The sequence below is a fragment of the Geotrypetes seraphini genome, chromosome 1 (assembly GCF_902459505.1).
Source record: "Geotrypetes seraphini chromosome 1, aGeoSer1.1, whole genome shotgun sequence".
In the NCBI taxonomy this organism is placed as follows: Eukaryota; Metazoa; Chordata; class Amphibia; order Gymnophiona; family Dermophiidae; genus Geotrypetes; species Geotrypetes seraphini.
The window spans coordinates 88,633,329-88,657,029 of NC_047084.1; the positions used below are offsets into that span (position 1 = coordinate 88,633,329).

At 43.5% G+C, this 23,701-nt stretch overlaps 1 protein-coding gene across 2 annotated transcripts in view; it reads right to left on the minus strand.

The window, feature by feature from the left end:
- The window catches only part of SMAD7 (SMAD family member 7), an 81,921-nt gene that overhangs the window by 42,463 nt on the left and 15,757 nt on the right, over positions 1 to 23,701 (minus strand). The window contains exon 3 of one of the 2 annotated variants that reach the window (XM_033934771.1): positions 14,107 to 14,178. In XM_033934771.1, the coding sequence (XP_033790662.1) occupies positions 14,107 to 14,178 (72 nt within the window). Of the gene's footprint in view, positions 1 to 14,106; positions 14,182 to 23,701 lie in introns of both variants that reach the window. The other variant, XM_033934760.1, reaches the window with a different exon arrangement.

Consider the following 23,701-nt stretch of genomic DNA (forward strand, 5'->3'; position numbering starts at 1 on the left):
AAGAAAGGGGCAAGAACGAAGAGGAATCCTGCCAGCACACTGCAGAAAGAAGAAAAGAGAGGTGCAAACATTATATTTATTTATTCAATTTTCTATACTGTTCTCCCAGGGAGTTCAGAACAGTTTACATTAATTTATTCAGGTACTCAAGCATTTTTCCCTCTCTGTCCCGGGGGGGCGGGGGGGGGAACTCTAACCAACTGGCGTTCATAGATAAACTCTTGATTCCTTATTCATCATCCAGAACCCTCCGATCAAATAATCAAAATTTACTCTCCATACCATCAATACGGGAACTATTTTACGATACTACTCGCAAATCCATCTTTTCAGTTACTGCCCCCACTTTGTGGAATGCCCTCCCATTAGACGTTCGATTAGAGAACTCCCTGGAAAAATTTAAAACCAAACTTAAAACCTTCCTCTTTAAAGATGCTTTTATTCTTTAGTACTAGATTCAGCCTCTTAACTCCTTGATTCATGTGAAGCTTTGAAACATTTGATACTTCTTTTGAAATGATTCCCCTCCTAATGTTTTTACCATCCCCCCATTTACCGTCTTTTTTTTTTTATTATTAATTTTACTTCGATGTATTTTAAACAAACTTTCCCTCCCCTACTTTCCTTCCGTCTCATGTACAATAATCCGAATTCGTCTAGTATTTTTAATATTTGATAAAATATTGCTTTTATTTATTGTCCCTTACAATCTTTTTATATTGTACACCGTCTAGACATTTGTTTTGATAGACGGTATATCAAAAATAAAGAAACTTGGAATTGTGCGACTTGCCCAGGGTCACAGGGAAAAGCAGGGGTTTGAGCCCACAACCTCAGGGTGCTGAGGCTGTGGCTTTAACCACTGCGCCACGCTCTCCCCCCCACAAGAATATAATGCCAAGACATCCATGCTACAAAACATCAAAATGCTAAGAACCAACTTGTTATGCAGGAAGATATAGAAATGTCAATACATGGGTACCCCCAAAACAGCAGCAGCCCCCATCACTACAATGAGGAAATGCAACTTTCCTTCCTTGCTGTATTCGTTTTGACCTGCCCTGACCAAACCTCATGTTAATTTGTTATTATTTTTTTTTCTTAAACATTATCAACTGAATCATAAGAGTTTACAGTTTAGATCCAATTACACACAAGTTGAAAGCAAAAAACCATTTCCTCTTCAAATTCAGGGCCACACCCTTGCCGCTGAGACTTTTCAGGCTTTGCCTTCAAAAAGCCCACCCTGTCTGCAGAAGAAGCTCTGCCAGAAAAAAAAGGCCCTAATGCAAGGAGAGAAGTTGGAACGGTGTGTCAAGAAGCCAAAAGCTACACAAAGGCCTTGCCAAGTCCAAATCTCTCTCTTTCTCACTAGCCTCTACCAGCCTGGATCTAGGGCCCTGATCAGATGATGTGCGAAAGGAGCGGCAACACTCCTAATCTGGCTGATGGCCTAGTTTCCTCCAAAGCCTTCATGCTGTCATCTCTGCATTAACCCCCGATAACCTCACCCTCTTGAGGACATGTGCCGAGTTGAAGGTAAGCTGTTCAACAACACATGTCTAGCTAATGTCATATAACCTGTTCTTTGACAGTGAATGAATATTAGGGGTAACAAAACAAAACCATTGTGGACCATTCTGCTTAGTAGGAAAAAAAAAATTTACATCCAAACCACCGCCTTGACTCTCCAATCCAATCCTTGGTTTTATATACCGATTCATCCCTTAAAAGAAGGGCTCAACTCGGTTAATAAGATTTCCTAAATTCAGCTAGAGAAAGAAATAATTCTATTCCAAAATTATCTTGGAACAGAAGAATCAACCAAAGATTTTTGAAATAGATAAGTTTTTAACATTTTCCGAAAAGTTGTTAAATTAGAAAGTAACCTGATCTTCGAAGGAAGCTCATTCCACATTTTTGCAGATAGAAAAGTAAAAGATTTGCAAAATTTGGATATAGTTTTAATACTCTTAACTGACGGAAAGCCGAGTTTATATTTCTGAGTATTTCATGAACGAGATGGTAAACAAGAATTGAAAAGGACAGGAAATACGGGGGAAAAGATCCCATACAAAATTTTAAAAATCACACAAGTACATTTGAATTGAATTCTCCAAATCACAGGAAGCCAATGGAGTGCCCTAAGTAAAGGAGTCACATGATCGTATTTGTGCTTACCAAATATCAATTTTGCCGCAGTGTTCTGGTTGCATTTTTACAAAAATACATAGAAAACACAAATCACCCGTCAAACTGAACAATTTAAATTACTTCACATGCAGTTTCAAGAAATCACCTAGAGACTAACCCCCCTCTTTTACAAAGGCTTGTTAGCTGTTTCAGCGCATGCTAAATCTACGCGCGCGCTAAACGCTAATGCGCCCATTATAAGTCTATGGATGCATTAGCGTCTAGCGTGCGCTAAATCTGCACGCATGCTAAAATTGCTAACACCCCTTTGTAAAAGGGGGCCTAAGTCTGGTTTGAAAAGCAGTGCTGTGAAGCAATTCTCTGGCAAAAAAAAAAGTCTGCCTATAGCAAACTGCAGTCTATGCAAACTGTCCCTTCTGCTGTAAAAGGCTTTAATAGAGTTTCAGAAGAGCTTTACTGTGGTTGACACAGACATCAGTGGGGCTTGGAAGCAGATCTAGACATTCCAGGTCTGTCTGCTGCAGCAGCACAATGAAGTTTAGGGCTTTTTAAAAAAAAAAAAAAAAAAAAAAGATGAACCAGACATGAATTAACATGCCCCCGTTGAATGGGACAAGGCCTGTTTTGGAAAGATGGTGACGGACCTAGTTTTGTACCGCGCATATGCTTTCTGGCTCAGGGCAGTCCAGTTTGTAGGCGAGGGCCACTAGAGTTGCAAACACAACCTGTCTGAGCATTTGGAATGACAACTTGGCTATATTTCAATTCTGTAGACTTCTGTTTTAGTTTTCCTCCCAAGTCACTTTGCAGGGTTGTCTTTTTTTTTTTTTTTTGGGGGGGGGGGGGGCGGATGAGGGAGGTATTTAGTTGCATGTTTTTACTTTTAAGAATAAACTGTGTATCTTTTCTCCTAGCCACAGGCCCTGGCTTTTAATACATTTTCCTAAAACCTACTGCCAAGACACAAATGGATTGTATTGCCACAGAGTGGCCCATACCTTTTTCAAACTGGACCATCCTCAGCCAGAAAGCAATGCCCCCCCTTGATGTACAGAGTGGTCACCCTTCTTACCTCACAATGCCCTTGAAAGAAAATTCCCTTTTCCCCTCCTCCCCACCTCTGCTTTAACGCTGTTGTCATTTTTACTGCTTACTTATATGGGTTTTTAGGATAAACTCAATCCCCTTATAGCAGTGGTCTAAAACTTGCGGCCCGGGGGCCACATGCGGCCCACCAGGTACTATTTTGAGGCCCTTGGTAGGTTTGTCATAATCACAAAAGTAAAATAAAACAGTTTCTTAATCATATGTCTCTTTAGCTATAAATTAACATATTATTATTAAGACTTAGCCAAAAAGGAAAGATTTCTAAACTATAAAGAGTTTTACCTCATGCAAAATTGTCATTTCTTTAATAAGACATTAACTATTTTTTCTGAGGCCTACCAAATACCTACAAATCCAAAATGTGGCCCTGCAAAGGGTTTGAGTTTGAGACCACTGCCTTATAGCACCTGTTCTCTAGATTTTTTTTTAAGCTTTAAGTTAAGTTTAAGTTTTATTAGGATTTTATATACCGCCTATCAAGGTTATCTATGCGGTTTTACCTCAACTGTATGAAAACGCAGAACAAGAAAATATGAGAGGGCCAGTGAGGGCTCATTCCAGCTAACAACCAAATTAGAGAATGACAAATAACAAAATTAATCACCGTTCCCATCCTTGCAGATAACCGTTGTAAACCATCCTACGTCATTCTTTAGTGTCTCTCTCAACTTAAGTCCTTCTACACCAGCATTCTTAAATGCAAGGCTTGAGGGTCAGTGGCTGAGCCCATTCATTCTCTGATTCTTATGTGAGCAAAGTATAGGATAATGAAGCCATTGTGACATCAGTGATGTGATTGGTTCTTATGCATTGGTGGAATGAGGCATTATGACATCACAATATCTGCTCTGGATACCAGAAACTGTCATTCTTTAGTGTCCATCTCAACCTCAGTCCTTCTACACCAGCATTCTTCAATGCAAGGCTTGAAGGTCAGTGGTTGTGCCCATTCATACTCTGATTTGTACCTCTCACCTTAAAGAATGACATAGAGATGGTTTCCCGTGGTTATCCGTGGGGATGGGAACAGTGGTAAAATTTGTCACCATGTCATTCTCTGAACCAAATCAGGATTTTGTAGACTTCAATTATATCTCCCCTCAGCTGTCTCTTTTCCTAGCTGAAGAGCATTAACCTCTTTAGCCTTTCCTTATATGAGAAGAGTTCCATCCCCTTTATCATCTTGGTCGCTTTTCTTTGAACCTCTTCTAATTCCGCTATATCTTTCTTGAGATACGGCAACCATAAATGAATACAATACTCAAGGTGAGGTCGCATATGGAGCAATGCAGGGGCATTATAATATTTACCATCCCTTTTCAAATAATCCCTAGCATCTTGTTTGCTTTTTTTGGCCACTGGACAGAAGATTTCAGTGTACTTGTCTATAATGATATCTAGATCTTTTTCTTGGGTGCCAGTATCAGGTAACTATGAACTGGATTATTTTCCCCCCATATGCATCACTTTGCATTTGTCCACATTAAATCTCCCCTCTTACTGGGCACTGTATTACCTCTTTTTGGGCCCTCTTCTTGGTGATTTCATCTCCTTTAAGCCTTATTTCTAAATTGTCCTCCCTCAACCAATCTTGTTTCTTATAAGGCAAATTTTAAAAAGAAAATACAAATTGGGTTCGGAACGGAGACATTCAGGTCTGGATGTGTCAAATTCAGTTAAGCTCTGGAACGCGTTGCCAGAGGATGTGGTAAGAGCGGATAGCGTAGCTGGTTTTAAGAAAGGTTTGGACAAGTTCCTGGAGGAAAAGTCCATAGTCTGTTATTGAGAAAGACATGGGGGAAGCCACTGCTTGCCCTGTATTGGTAGCATGGAATATTGCTACACCTTGGGTTTTGGCCAGGTACTGATGACCTGTATTGGCCAGCGTGAGAACGGGCTACTGGGCTTGAAGGACCATTGGTCTGACCCAGTAAGGTTATTCTTATGTTCTTAGATCTTCTGATGTACAGCCTTTAGTATACACGCAGGAACAGATATGTATAAGCTGGCTACATGTAGCAGCAGAACCCATTTTACAAGTGTTGATGTCTACAATATCAACAGAGCCAGTATAGCGACATATAAGTTATGTTCTCAAACACCAACATGGTTGCATACGTGCCGTCATGTACATAACTATGCTTCTTTTGCTCTTGCAGAGCCTGATAGAAGTTGCCAGAATTGATTGGGGGGGAGGGGGGATTTGGGGAGTAGAAGACAAAACAAGCTCATAATTGAAAAAAATAATAATAATTAATTGGGAGATAGGCTTCTATCTTCTTAGGTGTGATACTACAAAAGATGTGTGCCTGTTGCATGGCGGTTAGTGGCGCCTAATGCTAGTGTGGGTGTTTTTAGGGGTGGAGAAAGACTTAGGCACTACTAGGTGTGATTCTCTAAAGGACTATAGGCTAGATTCACGAAGCAAACTGATCGTGCACCAATCGATTTGCGAGCCCTTTGCGACCCGATTTCCCTCCGACCCGATTCACTAACCTGTGTAGTGATCCCATCCCGATCTGTGCATGCAAATGAGGGGAATCGGCACGCAATGCAGGAAGGACGCGCTTCCCTACCCTTTTTTCCCGACACACCGACTGGCTGGCCGATCAAGAACAAGCGACTGGTGAGGACCAGTCGCTTGTGTAAAAAAACTGCTCTCTGCCCCAATTCTGTCTTTGGTGAGGCTCCACTCGGTGTACTGCCTGCCCCCCGACTCTTCTCTCTCTGGCTCCCCAGCTCTTCTGCCGCCCTTCCCCACAGTGCGAGCCCATGGTTTTAAAGCGGGCAGCAGAGCAGGAAAGTCAAAAAATTGCCTGCTTTTAAACGCCGGGGAACGACCTTCCACAGCAGGAGACTCAGAGCCAGTAAAAAAAAAAACACCACCACCAAAACCGGACACAAAACGCATGCGCAGACCATCTGCAGGGAAAGCAGATGGTCTGCCCATGCGTCAGGATCGCAACACTAGCGATCCGTACGGTCGGAGGGGGACGTTCCGCCGATCACCCTCACTTTAATTTTTTTGGGGTTGTGAATTGGTCGGGCCGGCACGGATCGGCAACAGAAAGGAGGTAAGTGAATCTAGCCCTTAGACACCTATAATGTAGGCCTTTAAATCCTTGGCCTACATTACAGGTGCCTAAGTTTTAATTAGGTGCGATTCTGTAATGGGCACCCGTAAAATAACCTAGACATTCCCATGGTCAGCTGAAAATCCAGACTATCTCAGTGGGCCTTCCCCTTCTTAAATATTTTAGTCCCAACCTGTTCACGCCTTGATCACGTACCCTTTGCAAAACATGTTCATGGATTGGTCATGTGTATCCCAGTTTTCTAAAATCAGAATTTAGATGTGTATACGATATACATGTTTAAATGCCAGTGTATGTACATCCAAATCGTAATAGGATCCTAAAATAACCACCTATAACTTTACACTTTTCTTTGTAAATAAGTGCGTGCCTTATATTATGACTAGTCCACAATGGCTGAAAAATATTCTGTTTCTGACCACGTGGAAAAAGGTTTAAAAAAATGCAATTTACCGGGTGCAAAACAGAAATCAAAAGCCTCCATTAAAAATTTAGGGTCCATTAACGTCTTTTGTACAATTGTTATAGTTCTTTTAAGCCTTCTTTTGTTGGTATAATTCAGACACATCCAGGGAGGGAGGTAGGGGAGGGATATATCTTTAGGGTGATTCCTTGAGGTAATTGGGGGGTAGGGGGGCTTATATTGTTGTATTGCTACTGATTGAATTTAAGTGCTTATTTGTTATTCTTACTGATATGAACAATGCGTTGCACTTTTTGTTAGTAATGAAAAATCAATAAAGATTAGGAAAATAAAAAAAAAAAAGAACAAAAACCAAACACACGTTTCTGCTTGAAGTGTGCCTGGTTAGGTCTTTCTAAACCTTGGGCATCTGACGAAGCAGAAAGTGTGACTAAACTATTCTATTTTAAGCCACAATGGGCAGTAAATTATCTGTTAGAGCACTAGTAAAAAATAAATAAAAGTGCCTTTAAAACTAGAGCACTAATTTTAGCATCTCTTTATTACATCGGAGGGCCAAGATGCCTCCAGTTTATTAAACGAGGCCCAATGATTTCTTAACAAACTCTTCAAGACAACCTGAAGCCAATGGTTAAGGGGAAGTGGGGATGGGGGGGTTCCCCCAACTCTGAAAGATGACCGAAAAGGGCCTGGCGGAGATGCCAAATGATCTGTCAGCTTTTATGCTAAAACTGTACCCTTTGGCAAGATCCTTCCTAGAAAAACAAATAAATTCCCAGAAATTAAATAAATAAAAATATTTTTAAAATAAACTATAAATCTGAAAGAAAAAGTGAAGCAGGTCTCAGCACGCAAAGTGTGACTGTCGTCCTGTCACCCCCCCCCATCCCCCCCTTATTTCTGAAAGCCCTGCTCTTTTTCAAGCTGCCCATAAGACAACAGAAAAGGACAGCCCAAGTGAATTGAAGGTCGACTCTGTGCATTTCAGGAGGAACCAGTTATTTTGTGAGGGCCCCCAAGGGATTAAGTTTTAGCATACAGATCTTTTTTTTTTTTTTTTTCTTCCCTTGCCAAAGGAATCAAGTCCCTGGCTCCAGCCTCCCAGACCTTCCTCCACCCTGAACTGAGCCCCATTCATTAAGCTGGCTTGCTGCAGCTAGGCTCAGGCCAGAAAGGAAAAGATGAAAACAGCCAGGCACACAGCAAAAAAAGACAGGCCGCTCAAGGCTGCAAAGGGACCCACATTACTCTTAGATATTAAAAAAGAAAAAAAAAAAAAAAATGAGGAAAAGTTTCTATCAACCAACTCGGAGAAACACTTTTTTGAAAAAACTCAACTATTACCACTTATACTCTAGGCTTCAGTTAAAATTAATGTTTTAGAGGGCAAACTGCTCTCTACATCCAAACATGGAAGTAAACTCATTTCTCAGGGTCCCTGAAACATCATTGTGATTGTTATTTTTAAAAAAACAGCAAAAGAAACAATGGTTAAAAATCAAACCCAGCTCTTCCAAGGTTACTTTCACTGAAGTTGCAACAGTCTTCCGTGTGTCATGGTGAAAATACATGTTCACAGGACAAGCAAAAAAAAAAAAAAAAAAATGGGGGGGGGGAGGGAACAAAACAAATTGTGATTAAAAAACGTGGGAAATACGAGTTCCCTACTTCATGGTGGGTCTACGTAAGTTTCATACCAAGCTACTGGGAAAAGTCTGACCATGCATATAAAAAGTGCACTGACCCCGCAACCTTTGACACCACCCCCCCCCCCAAGAGATCCTTTTCCCATGGGAATGAGAAAATAGCTAGTTCACCTGAACGCTGGGCTTCCCACACTTGGCCTGCGCACTCCACAGCCAGTTGGGTTTTCAAAATATCCACCACGAATGCGCTGGAGATGGAGAAGCATATATTAGGTTTCCAGCTGTGTGCAGATTTATTTTGTGTTTCTTGCGCGTATCTTGAAAATCCAGGGGGGGGTCTGGAGGACAGGTTTATGACCCCCCCCCCTTGCATTTACAGCCTGGTACGCTAAGATGCCGACCCCACTCATATGCTACGCAACCATATTTTGGCGCGTGCATGCCAACGAGAAAGAAAATGACATATTTTAAAGAAAGGAAAGCATAATCTTTGTGCCTGGGATTTTACTTCGGTTGCCAACACATCAGACTTGTTAGATTGCAAGCTCTTCTGAGCAGGGACCGTCTCTTGCAAGGTTTAATGTACAGTGCTTCATGCATCTAGTAGCACTATAGAAATAATAGTAGTATATACAATAGCCCCCTAATTAAGGCAACTAATTTTGGCACTCAGATGGAAGGTAGGCACCCAAACAGGGGTGATCAGCACTTAATCTCTTAACTGTACTTAAGCCCTAATTCCATAAATTTAGGGGAAGACTCTCAAAACTAAAATGTGCCTTTAACGTGCTCGCTAAACCGGTTCCAGCCTGTTTAGCATGCATATATTTTAGCGGCGGATTATCAAAACGGCTTACCATGGTCTTTTCCAAGTTTCATAGCAGTCTCCGATACTGCCATGCAAATGTAACGAGGTCATTAATATTAAAATGAGCACTCTGAGTGATTCTCTACCATCACTGAGTGATTGCCTAACTTCACTGTACCACATTTGTGGCCAAAATTTGCCGACAGGTTTGAACTGTCATAGCCTTACCTGAGCGCAAATTAAAAATGAAAAAAAAAAACCACAAACCCCAAATCAAAGTTCGACAGAAGAAATGCCCACTCTCTCCCGTCGCGTCGCACAATCCCCCGACACTACTACCTGTCCCCCCCCACACTGCAGCAGGAGAAATGCCCACACCCTCTTGCCACACAATCCCCCGACACTACTACTCACCCACCAGCAGCATCAAACCCTCCCCCCTCCCACAGAAGGAGGGATGCCCACTCATTTCCGCTATTGCCCAACCACCCAAAATCCCCCCCCCGTGCCCCTGACCACCCTCCCCCGCCCCTCCCTACCTGATTGACGAAGTCCGGCCAGAGGGACGCCTACTCACTCCAGCTGGCAGGCCTGCCTCTTACAAAATGGCGGGCCTGCCCCTTCCCGGTGCATCCTGGGATGTGCCAGGGAGGGGCCTTTGGCTCCCCAATTTGTAAGAGGCAGGCCTGCCAGTCAGAGCACATAGGTGTCCTTCCAGCTAGACTTCATGAATAAGGTGGGGGGGGTTTGTCAGGGACATGGGGAGAGGAGTTAGGGTGGTTGAGCAACGGCGGGAGGGAGTGGGATTCTCTCCTGTTGTGGGATGGGTAGTAGTGTCGAGGGATTATGCAGAAGGAGGGAGTGGGCTTCTCTCCCGCTGTGGGGTGGGGGGTACTAGTGTTGGGAGTTGTCCCAGTCCGGCTAATCTGGAGCCAGTTGGCAACCCTAATGAGTGTCATCGCAACAGCTGGCCAAATTAAAGAGGGGAATGATAAAAGGGTGAACCCTCTCTCAGATCATTATCAATGTTTATTCATTGAGCTAGAAGTCCAAGGCAGCAGGAATAAAGAGTAAAAAAATATTAAATTAAAATATCAATTACAAAAGTAGGTCTACTGACAATTTCATGCTAAGTTTTATTCTCAAATCAGAGTACTCCCTCTTCGTAGATAACAGCCAGCCAAAGTCTTAAAGTGAAAAGTAAACATGTGAGATGCTGGTATAGGCACCCACGCTGCCTCCTCATAAAGAGGATTTTGGGCTCAGACATGAATCTAAATGTCCACTCACAGGCTGCTACATCAATCATTAAGCAATATAGTTTCTGTGACACCTTTTTTTCCATCTGTACTACTTGGGGATTTGTTTTTTTATTGAAAGGGAATTAAATCTACATAATTGTTCCCCTGAAGCTGTCCAGAAAATACAAGCTGATGAAAGGTAGGTGTCACCATATTTGGGGGAGGGGGGCAACATTTTAGCAAGTCCATGACTGCTCAGGGTCAAAGAAACAACACCGCCACGTCTGTGTATAACTGTCGGGAGCATGAATCACCCCTGCCTGCCTCCTTTTGTGTAAAGTGGTGTGTGGTAGCGGTGTTAGTCCGTTCAAAGGAAATAAAAATTTTAAAAAAACCATTATTAATGGACTAATGTAAAACAATTTTTCATCAGAAATTGATCTGAAGAAGAAAGTAATATCTTGGAAAGCTAATCAAAAAATTGTTTTACGTTAGGCCAATAAAAAAAGGTATCACCGTATTTGCTTTCCTTATGTAGAAAGGTGTACGCCAGCGTCCCGCAAACTTTTTGTAGTGACGGCACACTACACTTGGAACCGCGGCCGCAAGGCCATCTGGAAAAGCGCGGATGTCGATGCGATGATGTCACGCGCATGTCTGACATCTTCACGCCGGCATCCAGGCAATGCGCAGAGGCCCTCTAGACGGGGCCCTGAGCCTACTATCACTATCCCCCTCTTCTAGGAAACCGCGCTAGCGGGTTTTAGCGCAGAGAGCCACGATGACTGGCCCGCGCTGCTCCCGATGCTCACTGAGTTCCTATGAGTGTCGGGAGCAGCGCGAGCCATTCAGCGCGGCTCCCAGTGCTAGAAACCGCTAGCGCGGTTTCGTAGAAGGTATGTTTGGATGCTCTGGGGGAGGGGGGTACTGAAGGAAGAAAGGCACCGGCTAACTGACTACAGGATGTGCCTCTCGACGCATGAGGCACGCCCTGTAAGCCTGCACCTCTCTTCCTCACCGGCATCTCGTGGCACAACCGGAATCTCGCTGCGGCACACAGTTTGCGACATGCTGGTGTATCCTGTAGCCAACCTGCATGCTCTCCAGAATCAAATTTCACCCTTCCCCCCTCCCCGTATGTTTATTTTTAAAAATCTAAGCTGCCTTGGACTTTCCTCACATTAAGTGGCACCCATTTCTCAGGAAGAAAGAATCTTCCACCCCTGAAAAAGGGTAATCAGATACAGCCGAGTTCTCTGTACCCTCTCCATACATAAGAATTATCATACTGAGACAGACCAAAGGTCCATCAAGCCTATTCTATAAATCAGCCCCTCCATTTAGGTGTGTCAATACTGAGCATTGGGCACCAATATTATAATTGGCCTCCGTGCACCAAAAATAGTAGTGTAAATCAGAATGGGCACACCTGAGTTCAGGCATAACCATTTAAGCCAAGCAAAGCCAATAGTGGGTATAAATGAGCATGCCTACAAATGTCCACTCACATCCATAGCTGAAAATATTCTATAAGCTGCACAAGTCACTTGAAAGTAGGGTTACCAGATTTTCCGAACGGAAAATCCAGACCCCCCTAGACCAGCCGCTAGGCCCACCAAGTTTTATTTATTTGTTTAGCCCGTCCTCCCAAAGGAGCCCAGAACAGATTACAAAGGTACATTCACAGTATAGAAGGACAAAATTATTGAAAAGACATTTTTGGCAGACATAGCTTACAACAATTTGTGGCATTTCACCATTCTTGGTTGTATGTTCTCGTTACAATTGCTAATAAAGATACTTCAAAAAAAAAAAAGAAGAAGAAGATATTACATGGCATAGTATAGATTTAGGACACCATTTAGTGTACTAGCAGAACATAACTGTACTAAAGTTTTAGTGTTGTAAGCGAGTACATGATGGGTGGTCGGCAAGTTTAGGTCGCGTGAGTAGCGTCGGACATTATGGAGCTCGTGAGTAGTGTTGGACATTTAGGAGCTGGATTTGTGAAGAGGAAGGTTTTCACGGCCTTCCTGAAGTTCCATAGATTGTCTAGCGAACTAATGGATGTGGGAATGATGTGCCAGAATCTGGGTATAAACTGTGAATAAGAACGTTTGCGGGCTGTTTCCAATTCTGAGTGAACGACCAGGCGGTAGTGTGAGCCGTCTCTCTGTTCCACCCGTCCCCGCCTCGTTACACCCCCCAGCCCCGCTGCCTGCTCTCGTCGGGCAGGGGGGAATCCGCGCACGCGGAGATGCCCTCCTGCCCGACGGCGATTTGTTGGAAGCTTTTCAAAACCCGGACAAAAAGCCGCCCGGACCCATGGACATGTCCTCAAAAAGAGGCCCTGTCCAAGGAAATCCGGACATCTGGTAAAACCTACTGGAAAACACGCCCATGACCCACCCATGCTCCGCCCACATATACGCTCCCCTGCAGTCATGCGCTACAGCACTAAGGTGATACCTTATAGAATAGAACTAGTGCACGTAGCTTCCAACTAGCAACACCTGTGAATTTATCGAGTTACCTCCTCTGTGCACTGCAAGACTTTTTTCTAAAGAACCAGCAAAAATAAGATGCTATCTTATGTAAGCCTTCAAGACCTTTTCCTGAGATGTAGAACTGAAGCGAGCTTAGATCTAGGAAATACAGATATGTTCTAAAGAATGCACCACAAACGCCCAAACAGTGGCATGGAACACACATTTCTAGATTAATTTGCTTGAATACACAGGAAAATTCCTCTAGGCCTCCAGCATTCAGAGGTCACGAAACTCAAATTAATGTGCATTAGCATGCATTGCAACGCTAATGGAAGCCTGGTAAATGAAAGCCTATGTATGCCCACGGTATTCAGATATTTAAAGTTCAGGTTTTCCTACAGGTAACGAAAAAACAATACGAGGACTGTGTGGCACAGGGAAGGCTAAGTTTGACTGTATACAGAAGAATCTTCTCTGCTTACGCCCTTTGAATTCCTTCATCTAGTTTCTGGTGCAAGAACAAATTTGTTACTTAGCTCCTCAGCATCCTAGTTCTTAAGTAAGTTCAGTGGAATAGCAAGAGAGGTTGGTGCCCGACATTGCCACATAGGGCACCTCTCCCCCACAGCCTGAGCGCCCTCCCCACTCTTTCCTGCCACTTGAGTGCCCCCGGCCCCCACGTACCTCTTGAAATGTTTGCCGGTGCGAGCAGCATCTCCCACCTGCTGCTTGCGCTGGCCTCCGCTCCCTTATGACATCACATCCTGGTCCCGCGACCAGGAAGTGACATCAGAAGGGAGCCGAGGTCGGCATGAGCAAAAAATGGAAGATGCTTCTCACACCAGTGAACATTTCAAGAGGTACACGGAGGAATGGAAAGGAGGAGAGGCATTCCCGCGAAAATGGCGATCGGGGAGGTCCGGCTCCCCTCCCCTTCCCCCCCCACCCCGCACTATGCCACTTAGTAAATTAATCTATGTTTTCATGCTAACCAATCCACACAGAACTATGAATAGAGCGGGCTATGAACATTTGAGATAAATAAATACCGCCTCCTTTCCATGTTTTAATTCCTGAAATCCCTATTTTACCTACACAGCAACATAGAAGAAATTTGGAAAGAAACAGATAAAACATCTTACCTGAAAGCCCCCCAGGGGCCAGATAATTAGTTCCCCCTGTTTCAGTGGAGGAAGGCACAGAATCTGGAGAATCTGCTACAAAAGGAGACGAAAAATCCATTAGTTCCACTGCATATGGTAAATAACGTAACAATTGTTTAATGCCAAATCATTACTGTTTGTCGAAGTCCATTTAACATAACATAACATAAAAATCCATTTCTAGACCGCATTACCTTTAAGTTCTATGCAGTTTACACAAGATTAGTTAGGAATACACAATAGATGAGTTAGAAACTAAGGACCCAAGAACTTTGAGAATAAGTACCATATTGCCGCATATATAGGCCACGGCCTATATATGGGTTTTGCAATCCAAACAGTGGGTGCAGCTTCCTTAAATGGGGCAGTCTATGTAACGACATCGTAGATAAACCACCCCATTAGTAGACACCCCCTCGTACCTTTTAAAATAATGCAGCTCCCTCACTGGCCTCCTGCCATGTCGCGGCTGCAATGCAGGGCAGGAGCGATCTTTTCAGCGTCCAGCCACCACAGCGCTGCTTCCTCAATGCCTGCATCAGTTCTCGCGGGACTCACAAGTCCCCTGAGAACTGATGCAGGCATTGAGGAAGCAGCGCGGTGGTGGCTGGACACTGAAAAGATTGCTCCTGCCCTGCATCGCAGCCGCAACATTGCAGGAGGCAGCCAGCGGAGGTAAGATATTTACCAGGAGGGGGGGGGGAGGATATATAGGCCGCCCCCATATGGTTTTAAAACTCTTAGATAAGCCGTGGCTTGTAACATGGGGCGGCTTATCTAAGAGTTTTAAAACATGTACAGGCATTTTTGGCAGCCTTTACACTGGGGCGGCCTATATGCGGGGAGATACAAACATTAGCAATAAAGATTTCAGCTCCTTATCCCTGATATGAAAGCATCCAATCATGATATCTTTTTTTTTTTTTATATTTTATTATTTTATTTAGTTACAATAGTGTAATACATTTGATTGAAAGTAACAAAATATTACAAAGATGTTCCGGACCACGACACTGCAGACAGCGTCGATGCAGGTCCGTCAGCGAAATTGCGCGCTGGCACTTGATGCACTTTTTAAAACCGGTAATCGGCCGGGACATAGGCCGAAAAAGCTCCGCCGCGAGATCGAAGGAGCGGGGCCTGAGCCACGCGGCCGACCCGGTCGAATTTCCGGAAAAAAAAATTTATTTTTTTTTTTTTGAAAAATAATAAACGACAGAATAAAACACACGATTAAGAGAAAAATAACTCAAAACCGCGGCACTAGAAGGCAAGAACACGGGTTCACTCAGCGCAGAGAGTTGAAGCAAACTTCTCAGCTCCACGGAAAGAAAAGAACTGAGGAGACACACCCGGCTCATCGGGCGGGAAGGCACTCGCGCATGCGCGGTGCGGGCATCTCGAAACTTCTGAAGTTTCTTCAAGCAAGTATGCTTGTGAGACGTCTGCATTGGGGCTCTGTCGGATGACATCACCCACTAGTGAGAATACCTGCCTGCTTGTCCTGGGATAATACACTATCTCAAACAATAATATTACAGAATCATAGCTATACCCAACCCCTTTCCATCAATTATTAATACTGACAATATTAAACATTTTAAATATGAAGAATTAATATCCATATATATCAGTATCATTTCCTACCCCACCCCACCCCACCCCATCCCAACCCAGATGTGTAATGAAAAAAACTCAGAAGGTATTATATTATCTTTTAATGTGAATCAGCAAATAAAGCCAATGGACTCCATATTTTGTTAAATCATGATATCTTTTTAGTTTACAGCCTTTCGCCGATGGAAAAGTCAGAAGGCCAAGCCGGAAGGGCCTTAGCACTTCGAGAAAATTTTAAAGAAGTAAAACATTTGTGTGAAGCTCCTCAGTTCTACCTCACTAACTGTCACTCTTCAGTCAGTTCAGTTCTGTTAAGAGTCTGCTTGCAAGTGCAGAGTCACAGGCCAAAGACTCCTACAGGCCACCGAGATGAACCCTATGACCTCCTGAGGTCCCCCAAACACTCCCTTCTTTCTTTGGCGCCTGGCAGTTCTCTCCTGCTCTCCGGGCTTCCAGTTGAAACAGAACTGGCCTCCTCTGACCTATTACATTCATGGCCCTTTCCAACTTCCCTTCCTGAATCTGACTCTAGTTGCTTATCTTTCCAGGACTTCTAGAGAGTTAAGCCCCTGAGAGCCAAAGCACTGTATTTCAATAAGCCAGTATGGCGGCCATATTAGCTCACTTGGATAGAGAGTTGTCAAGATTAGCCCAAATGGACAGACAGTACCTTCAAGGTCTTTGGTAATTTAATAAACATCACAGTGACTTGGCAAAGGAAGCACAGCTCTCAAGGGCTGTGGCTCACTGGTTGGGCTGCTGCCTCTGCACCCAGAGGTTGCGAGATCAAATCCCTGTGCTGCTCCTTGGGACTTAATCCTCCAGTGCCCACCGCTTTGAATGTCAGCTTTGAAATGCCAAAGCAACAAAAAGGCGGTATACAAGTCCCCAGTCCCTTTCTCATACATGCACACATTGTATAATAAGTCAATGAAATTTATACACCTTTGTAGATAAATTTATAGAATACTGTCATCTATGCGGGTAAGTGCACACACCTAGCTTAAGAAGGGGATCACAAACAGATCAGAGAAGTTATCCTGCCGCTGTACCAGGCCATGGTACGCCCGCACCTGGAATACTGCGTCCAGCACTGGTCGCCGTACTTAAAGAAGGACACAGTACTACTCGAAAGGGTCCAGAGAAGAGCGACTAAAATGGTTAAGGGGCTGGAGGAGTTGTTGTACAGTGAGAGATTAGAGAAACTGGGCCTCTTCTCCCTTGAAAAGAGGAGACTGAGAGGGGACATGATCGAAGCCTTCAAGATAATGAAGGGAATAGACTTAGCAGATAAAGACAGGTTGTTCACCCTCTCCAAGGTAGGGAGTTAAAAGGGGATACAAACGTAAGGAAGTTCTTCTTCACCCAGAGAGTGGTGGAAAACTGGAACGCTCTTCTGGAGGCTGTCGTAGGGGAAAACACCCTCCAGGGATTCAAGACAAAGTTAGACGAGTTCCTGCGGAACTGGAACGTATGCAGGTAGGGCTGGTCTCGGTTAGGGTGCTGGTCTTTGACCTAGGGGCCACCGTGGGAGCGGACTGCTAGGCATGATGGACCCCTGGTCTGACCCAGCAGCGGCAATTTTTATGTTCTTATCATTCTATAATGATGGACTCAAGTACCAGAGTGTATAATTAACATAGGGATGTTCACAAGGAAGGAACAAAGGCAGACAATGAAAAGGGCCAACATACAGAATACATGCAGGCAACCTACAGAATACTGTAAATTGAGAGTGTAAATGTCACATCTAGGTACTCACATTTATGTAAACCATAGACCTGAAGTAATTGCTAGTGCCTATACTACAAAATCCTGAGTAGATCGATTTTTCACTCCGTCAAAAATTACAAAGACTAGGGGACACTGGATGAAGTTCCAGGGAAATACTTTTAAAACCAATAGGAGGAAATATTTTTTCACTCAGAGAATCGTTAAGCTCTGGAACGCATTGCCAGAGATTGTGGTAAGAGCAGATTGCATAGCTGGTTTTAAGAAAGGTTTGGACAATTTCCTGGAGGAAAAGTCCATAGTCTGTTATTGAAAAAGACATGGGGGAAGCCACTGCTTGCCCTGGATCGGCAGCATGGAATGGTGCTACTCTTTGGGGTTCCGGAATCATTTGTTACTCTTTGGGATTCCAGAATCTTGCTATTCTTTAGGATTTTGATGGAATGTTGTTACTCTAATCTAATCTTCCATTTGTGCTACAGGCTGAAGGCGACAGATCAAGGAGGAAGGGGAAAACTAATAGGGAGAAATAAGAGAGGGGACCCAGAAGTAGGGGGAGTTATACAGAAACTAAGACAGTTAGTTGTCAAAGAGGTGAGTCTTCAGGTTTTTTCTGAATGTAGTGTAGTTTGTCTCTGTCTCTTACACACCTAAGTGTCTTTACAGAACAAGCTTGCTACCAGTGCTGTTTAAAGCACTAGGTCAAAGTACTTAAGTAAAGGTAAATGTATATTTTGATACTTAAGTAACAGTAAAAAATATAATGAAAACCAAATTAAAAATTTACTCAAAGTAAAAAAAAAGTGCCTAAAATAATACTTTTTGAGTAAAAAGGACCAGAACTACAATGTCTGTTCATCAAGAATTGCTACCAGGTTCAGCTTCATCTCCGCTTTAAAGTGACATCTAACCAGTTCAAACACAGGCAACTCCCACTGTTCTTATAGGCTATATTCACCGAACAGCAAAATTGAAGATGAAATGGTCCACTGTTTTGCTTAAGGAGGTTTGCATCGTTCCCTTTGTCATTTACATCTCCCTTCCACTTTTACTTTTAACTGCTAACATCAAATATACCCCTCCCCCTTTTATGAAGCCACGTTAGGGTTTTTTTTAAATCACAGGCCGCGGCGGTAAAAGCGCCGATGCTCAAGAGGAATTTTAGGAGCGTCGGTGCTTTTACTGCCTCGGCTGGCGATGAAAAAACCTTAATGCAGCTTGTTAAGAAGGGGGGGGGGTGATAACCAGATAGTAAGGTAGTAAAGATTAACATGATAGACTTACAAGATCATGAAGGGCATAGAGAAAGTGGAGAGGGACAGATTCTTCAAACTTTCGAAACTACAAGAATGAGAGGGCATTCGGAAAAATTAAGAGGGGACATATTCAGAACCAATGCTAGGAAGTTCTTCTTCACCCAAAGGGTGGTGGACACCTGGAATATGCTTCCAGAAGGTGTGATAGGACAGAGTATGATATTGGGGTTCAAGAAGGGATTGGACAATTTCCTGAAGGAAAAGGGGATAGAAGGGTATAGATAGAGGATTACTATACAGGTCCTAGACCTGATGGGCCGCCGCGTGAGCGGACTACTGGGCACGATGGACCTCTGGAGGCACTGCTTATGTTCTTATCCTGTACAGTAATTACTTCTATTTATTTAGTTTCTACAGAATACTGCTTGCCGATACTCACATTATTATTGCACCTTAATGGTGACACCGTTATTAGAATTACATCCAAAATCATTGTTATGCCCATGTACCTTCGGGAGGACTTCTCTCTTACCAAATTTAAATCAACACTTCTATTTGAGGCTGCATTTGACTGTTAATATCATTTTATGCCTCTACTATCTTGCAGGATTTTAATATCCTCCCAAACAAATATCCACCAAACACCGGTCCTACTCCCACTTCATACCGAGCCACTGGAATCGACAGCCATCATAGATCTTAAAGGTCTCCTCAACTTCAGAAAATTAATAAAAACATACCTGCCCTTGATCCAAGGACTACAAAGAATTATATATTGGTAAGTGAACCAGTCTGTGTCACGTAAGGATAACTACACCTAATACGTGCCAACTTAGGATAAAAACTTGCATTGTATTCTTGTATATATGTTTAACCTGTAACCTGTTCTGAGCTCTTTGGGGACAATGGGATGGAAAACAAATTAAATAAATAAATACAGTGTTCCCCCGCGAATCGCGGACTCACTAATTCGCAGTATTCTCCGACCGCCTCTTCCTGTACTAAATTCAGGCTACACCAATCAGAAGCTGCGTGTCAAAGCAGCTCCCGATTGGTGTAGCCTGACTTTAGCAACAGGAAGAGGCGGTCAGAGCAGACCGCGAGTGATTTTGCGCCCGTCGGCGCCCCAGCTGCCCTCTCCTGCCTATAAAAAAACATATTCGCGGTTTTTCCAAAATTCTTGGAAGACATTAAAATTTATAGCATACTTGAGAAAGGATGGCTGCTGGCTTCTGCTAGCCCTGGGCAAGGGCACATTAAAAAGCCTGCTTGCCTAAATCAGTGCTTTCCCAAACTGTGGGGCCATGACCCCATTTGGGGTTGCAACCTGCCCCATGAAACACATAAGCTGCATCATTCTAACACACCTCAGTGGGACTGGAAGATCACAGTGATCGTAACCATGGGGGGGGGTTAAGGCTCAAAATGTTTGGTAAGCACTTGCTCGAGTTTTTCTCTTCATTGACACAGAATGGTCAAATAAATCTTAGAAAATCAGGCCCTGAAGGAGCCGAGGCAGAGCTCCGAGGGGAAGCCCTTCCCTCTCCCACTTGTGAATTTTGTTAGGAACAATGAAGGCTAGGGAGGGAAGTGAGAGAAGTCTTAGCTGCTGGCTCCTATGTTTTGGGACTAGCTCCTGGATAAAGGGCAAAAGAATAAATAAAAAAATACAAGAAACAGCAGTATATTAGAACAAACAATAACACACTAGGCATTCGTCCAGAAAGGTAATACAATGCCCAGTAAGGAGTTGGAAGATTTAGGGGCTCCTTTTACGAAGGTGCGCTAGCATTTTTAGTGCACGCACCGGATTAGCGCGCGCTAGCCGAAAAACTACCGCCTGCTCAAGAGGAGGCGGTAGCGGCTAGCGCATGCGGCATTTTAGCGCACGCTAAGGCCCTAACGCGCCTTCGTAAAAGGAGCCCTTAATGTGGACAAATGCAAAGTGATGCACATTGGGAAAAATAATCCAAATCATAGTTACCAGATACTAGGGTCCTCCTTAGGGGTCGGCACCCAAGAAAATGATCTAGATGTCATCATGGACAATATGCTGAAACCTTCCGCTCAACGACCCAAAAAAAAAGCAAACAGGATGCTAGGAATTATTAGAAAGGGGATGGTAAACACGAACTAAGAATATTATAATGCTTCTGCATCGCTCCGTGGTGCAACCTCATCTTGAGCACTGCGTTAAATTCTAGTTGCCGTATCTCAAAAAAAGATATAGCGGAATTAGAAGAGGTTCAAAGAAGAGCGGCCAAGATGCTAAAGAGGATGGAACTCCTCTTGTATGAGGAAAAACTAAGGGCTCTTCAGCTTGGAAAAGCGACGGCTGAGGGGAGATACGACTGAAGTCTACAAAATCCTGAGTGGTGTACAAGTGAATCACTTTTTTTTTTTTCCTGCATAAAAAATGATAAAGACTAGGGGACACTCAATGAATTTACAGGGATATACTTTTAAAACCAATAGGAGGAAATATTTTCTTTTCACTCAAAAAGAATAGTTAAGCTCTGGAACTCATTGCCAGAGGATGTGGTAACAGTGGTTAACGTAGATGGGTTTAAAAAAAAAAGGTTTGGACAAGTTCCTGGGGGAAAAGTCCACGTAGTCTGCTATTGAGACACACATGGGGGAAGCCACTGCTTGCCCTGGGATCGGTAGAATGGAATGTTGCTACTCTTTGGGTTTCTGCCAGATACTTGTGACCTGGATTGGCTAGATGGACCCTTGGTCTGACCCAATATGGTTATCCTTATGGCCTTAATATTTTTGACATTTTAATGAGTCCCATTGCTCGTGTTTATCAGAAGGTGTAAAAAAATATTAAATTTCAGGAGGGCTCTTCCGAAAATCAAGAAACAAGGACATATATGTGCATGTAATCACAGCATATCAGGGCAAAGTTATTACCCAGTACAGGAATATACAGTTTTAACAGGATACACTTAATCAAACGGAGAACAATAGGGGAGCCAGGAAATGGAGTTACTTGTGAAAAACTGTACACTTTCTAAATGGCTTGTAGTGCAGTTCTATGGCAAAGGAAATTGGTTGTTTAACCCTTTTGCTCCGTCTGACGTGGGCCAAATTTATCTTCTCTAATTATCTGCATTCCTTAAGCCACCTCCCAGCTCCAAGATCTCGTCTCCCCTCCTTTCCCCCAGCCCATCGACACCTTCAGTCCTGGGCAGTTCCTGTGCTGTGGTTTGTCCCCAGTCATACCATAGAGCAAAAGCACACATTATTCTTTAAGGTGTAATGTTGCCCCAGGTAATAGTTACAGTAACTTGGTCAGCTGCCAGCAAACCACAAAAAAAAAAAAAGTTTATGAATGGTCTGATCTATTTCTTAGGTCTACAGATGGCTGCCACATCAATGCTTGCCCTTCTTCTGACTTTAACAATTGTCCAATCATCAAATAGCATATCTCCTCTCCCTTAAACCTTAAGCACACTTCCAGGTGCATATTAAACAAACAGAACCACACAAAGAAAAGAAAAAAAAAATTGAATTTCTCTCTCTCTTTAAAGACAATTTTAAGTGGGTTTGCGTTTTGGCAAGCACTGCTGTCCTCTCAAAGCCACTGCTCGAAGCTGAAGTCTGTGTGAGGCTCAAGCAACAGCAGAGAAGTTTTGCTAGATCTTTTCCCTGCCCTTATGCCGTTTCCCATACTGTCCTTGCAAAATTTGTGCCAGGCTGGAAAAAAGACAGTGTCCAGCAGTCTATGATAGCAAAGAAGGAGGATGATACGTATAGTGGGCCATTTTTGATATGACATCCAAATCTGAATTTGGGCGTTTTGCAGAAGATACACAAAAATCCAGTGCCAAACACGCCCATTGTCAAAAACTGCAAAACGTCTAACCTGGAGTTTCCCCTCCCCCCAAAAAATGGTCGTTTTTCAAATGTGCATCTTTTTTTAAACAGAAAAAAAAAAGTCGGGAAGGAACCATACACATCAACCTGAGATAAAGCGGCATTTATTAAATACAATAAGCTGTTAAAATAACAAACATGTCATGTTGTCAAAAAAAGTATATTAAAACCAATCTAGCTACAAAATTCCCCCGGTATGTGTGGTAGTGTATGGCTGTTGGCGTGCAAGGATTTTGGGGGATGGGAGAGACTGGGAAAGTTGAAAGGGGACAGATTCAGAACCAATGCTAGGAAGTTCTTCTTCACCCAAAGGGTGGTGGACACCTGGAATGCGCTTCCAGAGGGCGTAATAGGGCAGAATACGATACTGGGGTTCAAGAAAACATTGGACAATTTCCTGCTGGAAAAGGGGAAAGAGGGGTATAGAGGATTACTGCACAGGTCCTGGACCTATTGGGCCGCCGCATGAGCGGACTGCTGGGCACGATGGACCTCAGGTCTGACCCAGCAGAGGCATTGCTTATGTTCTTATTTGGGTGAGCTGTATATTTCTAATGGGGTTTTTTTTTTGGTGGGGGGTTGGGAGGGTTGGTACTTGGACGCTGTCTGACGTATGTATCTGCTTTGTTCAATTGGTATTAAGGGTTGGGGTGGGGGTATTCTTTCTATTTTGTATATTTTGCTACGTTGGCTTTTGCCTGCTGTCGTTTTCTGATTTACTCTACAACCAATCTAGCTTGCAGACCCTTGAAACCCGACACGGTCCGTGTTTCAGCTTTATAGAAGAAGCCTGCTTCAGGGATACAGATGATAATCCGATAGATGGTGCTCAAGCACTCCAAGAAACAAGAATCTGATAACACATTGGATAAAGTGTAGACAAAGTGTAGTTTGTAGTGAGAGCAATGTCTCTCAGGTAAACCCTTATAGCGTCTCTCTCCATAGCTGCGTGGATATGCGTGCACGAGCTGCAAAAAGTAGAAAGACCACGCTCAGGACCACCGCTTGCTTCTGCTGTTTTGGAGCTTGAAGGAGGGAGGTTTGTGGCTCAAGACCACTACCACACTGGTGCTTTGGGGCAGGAGGGG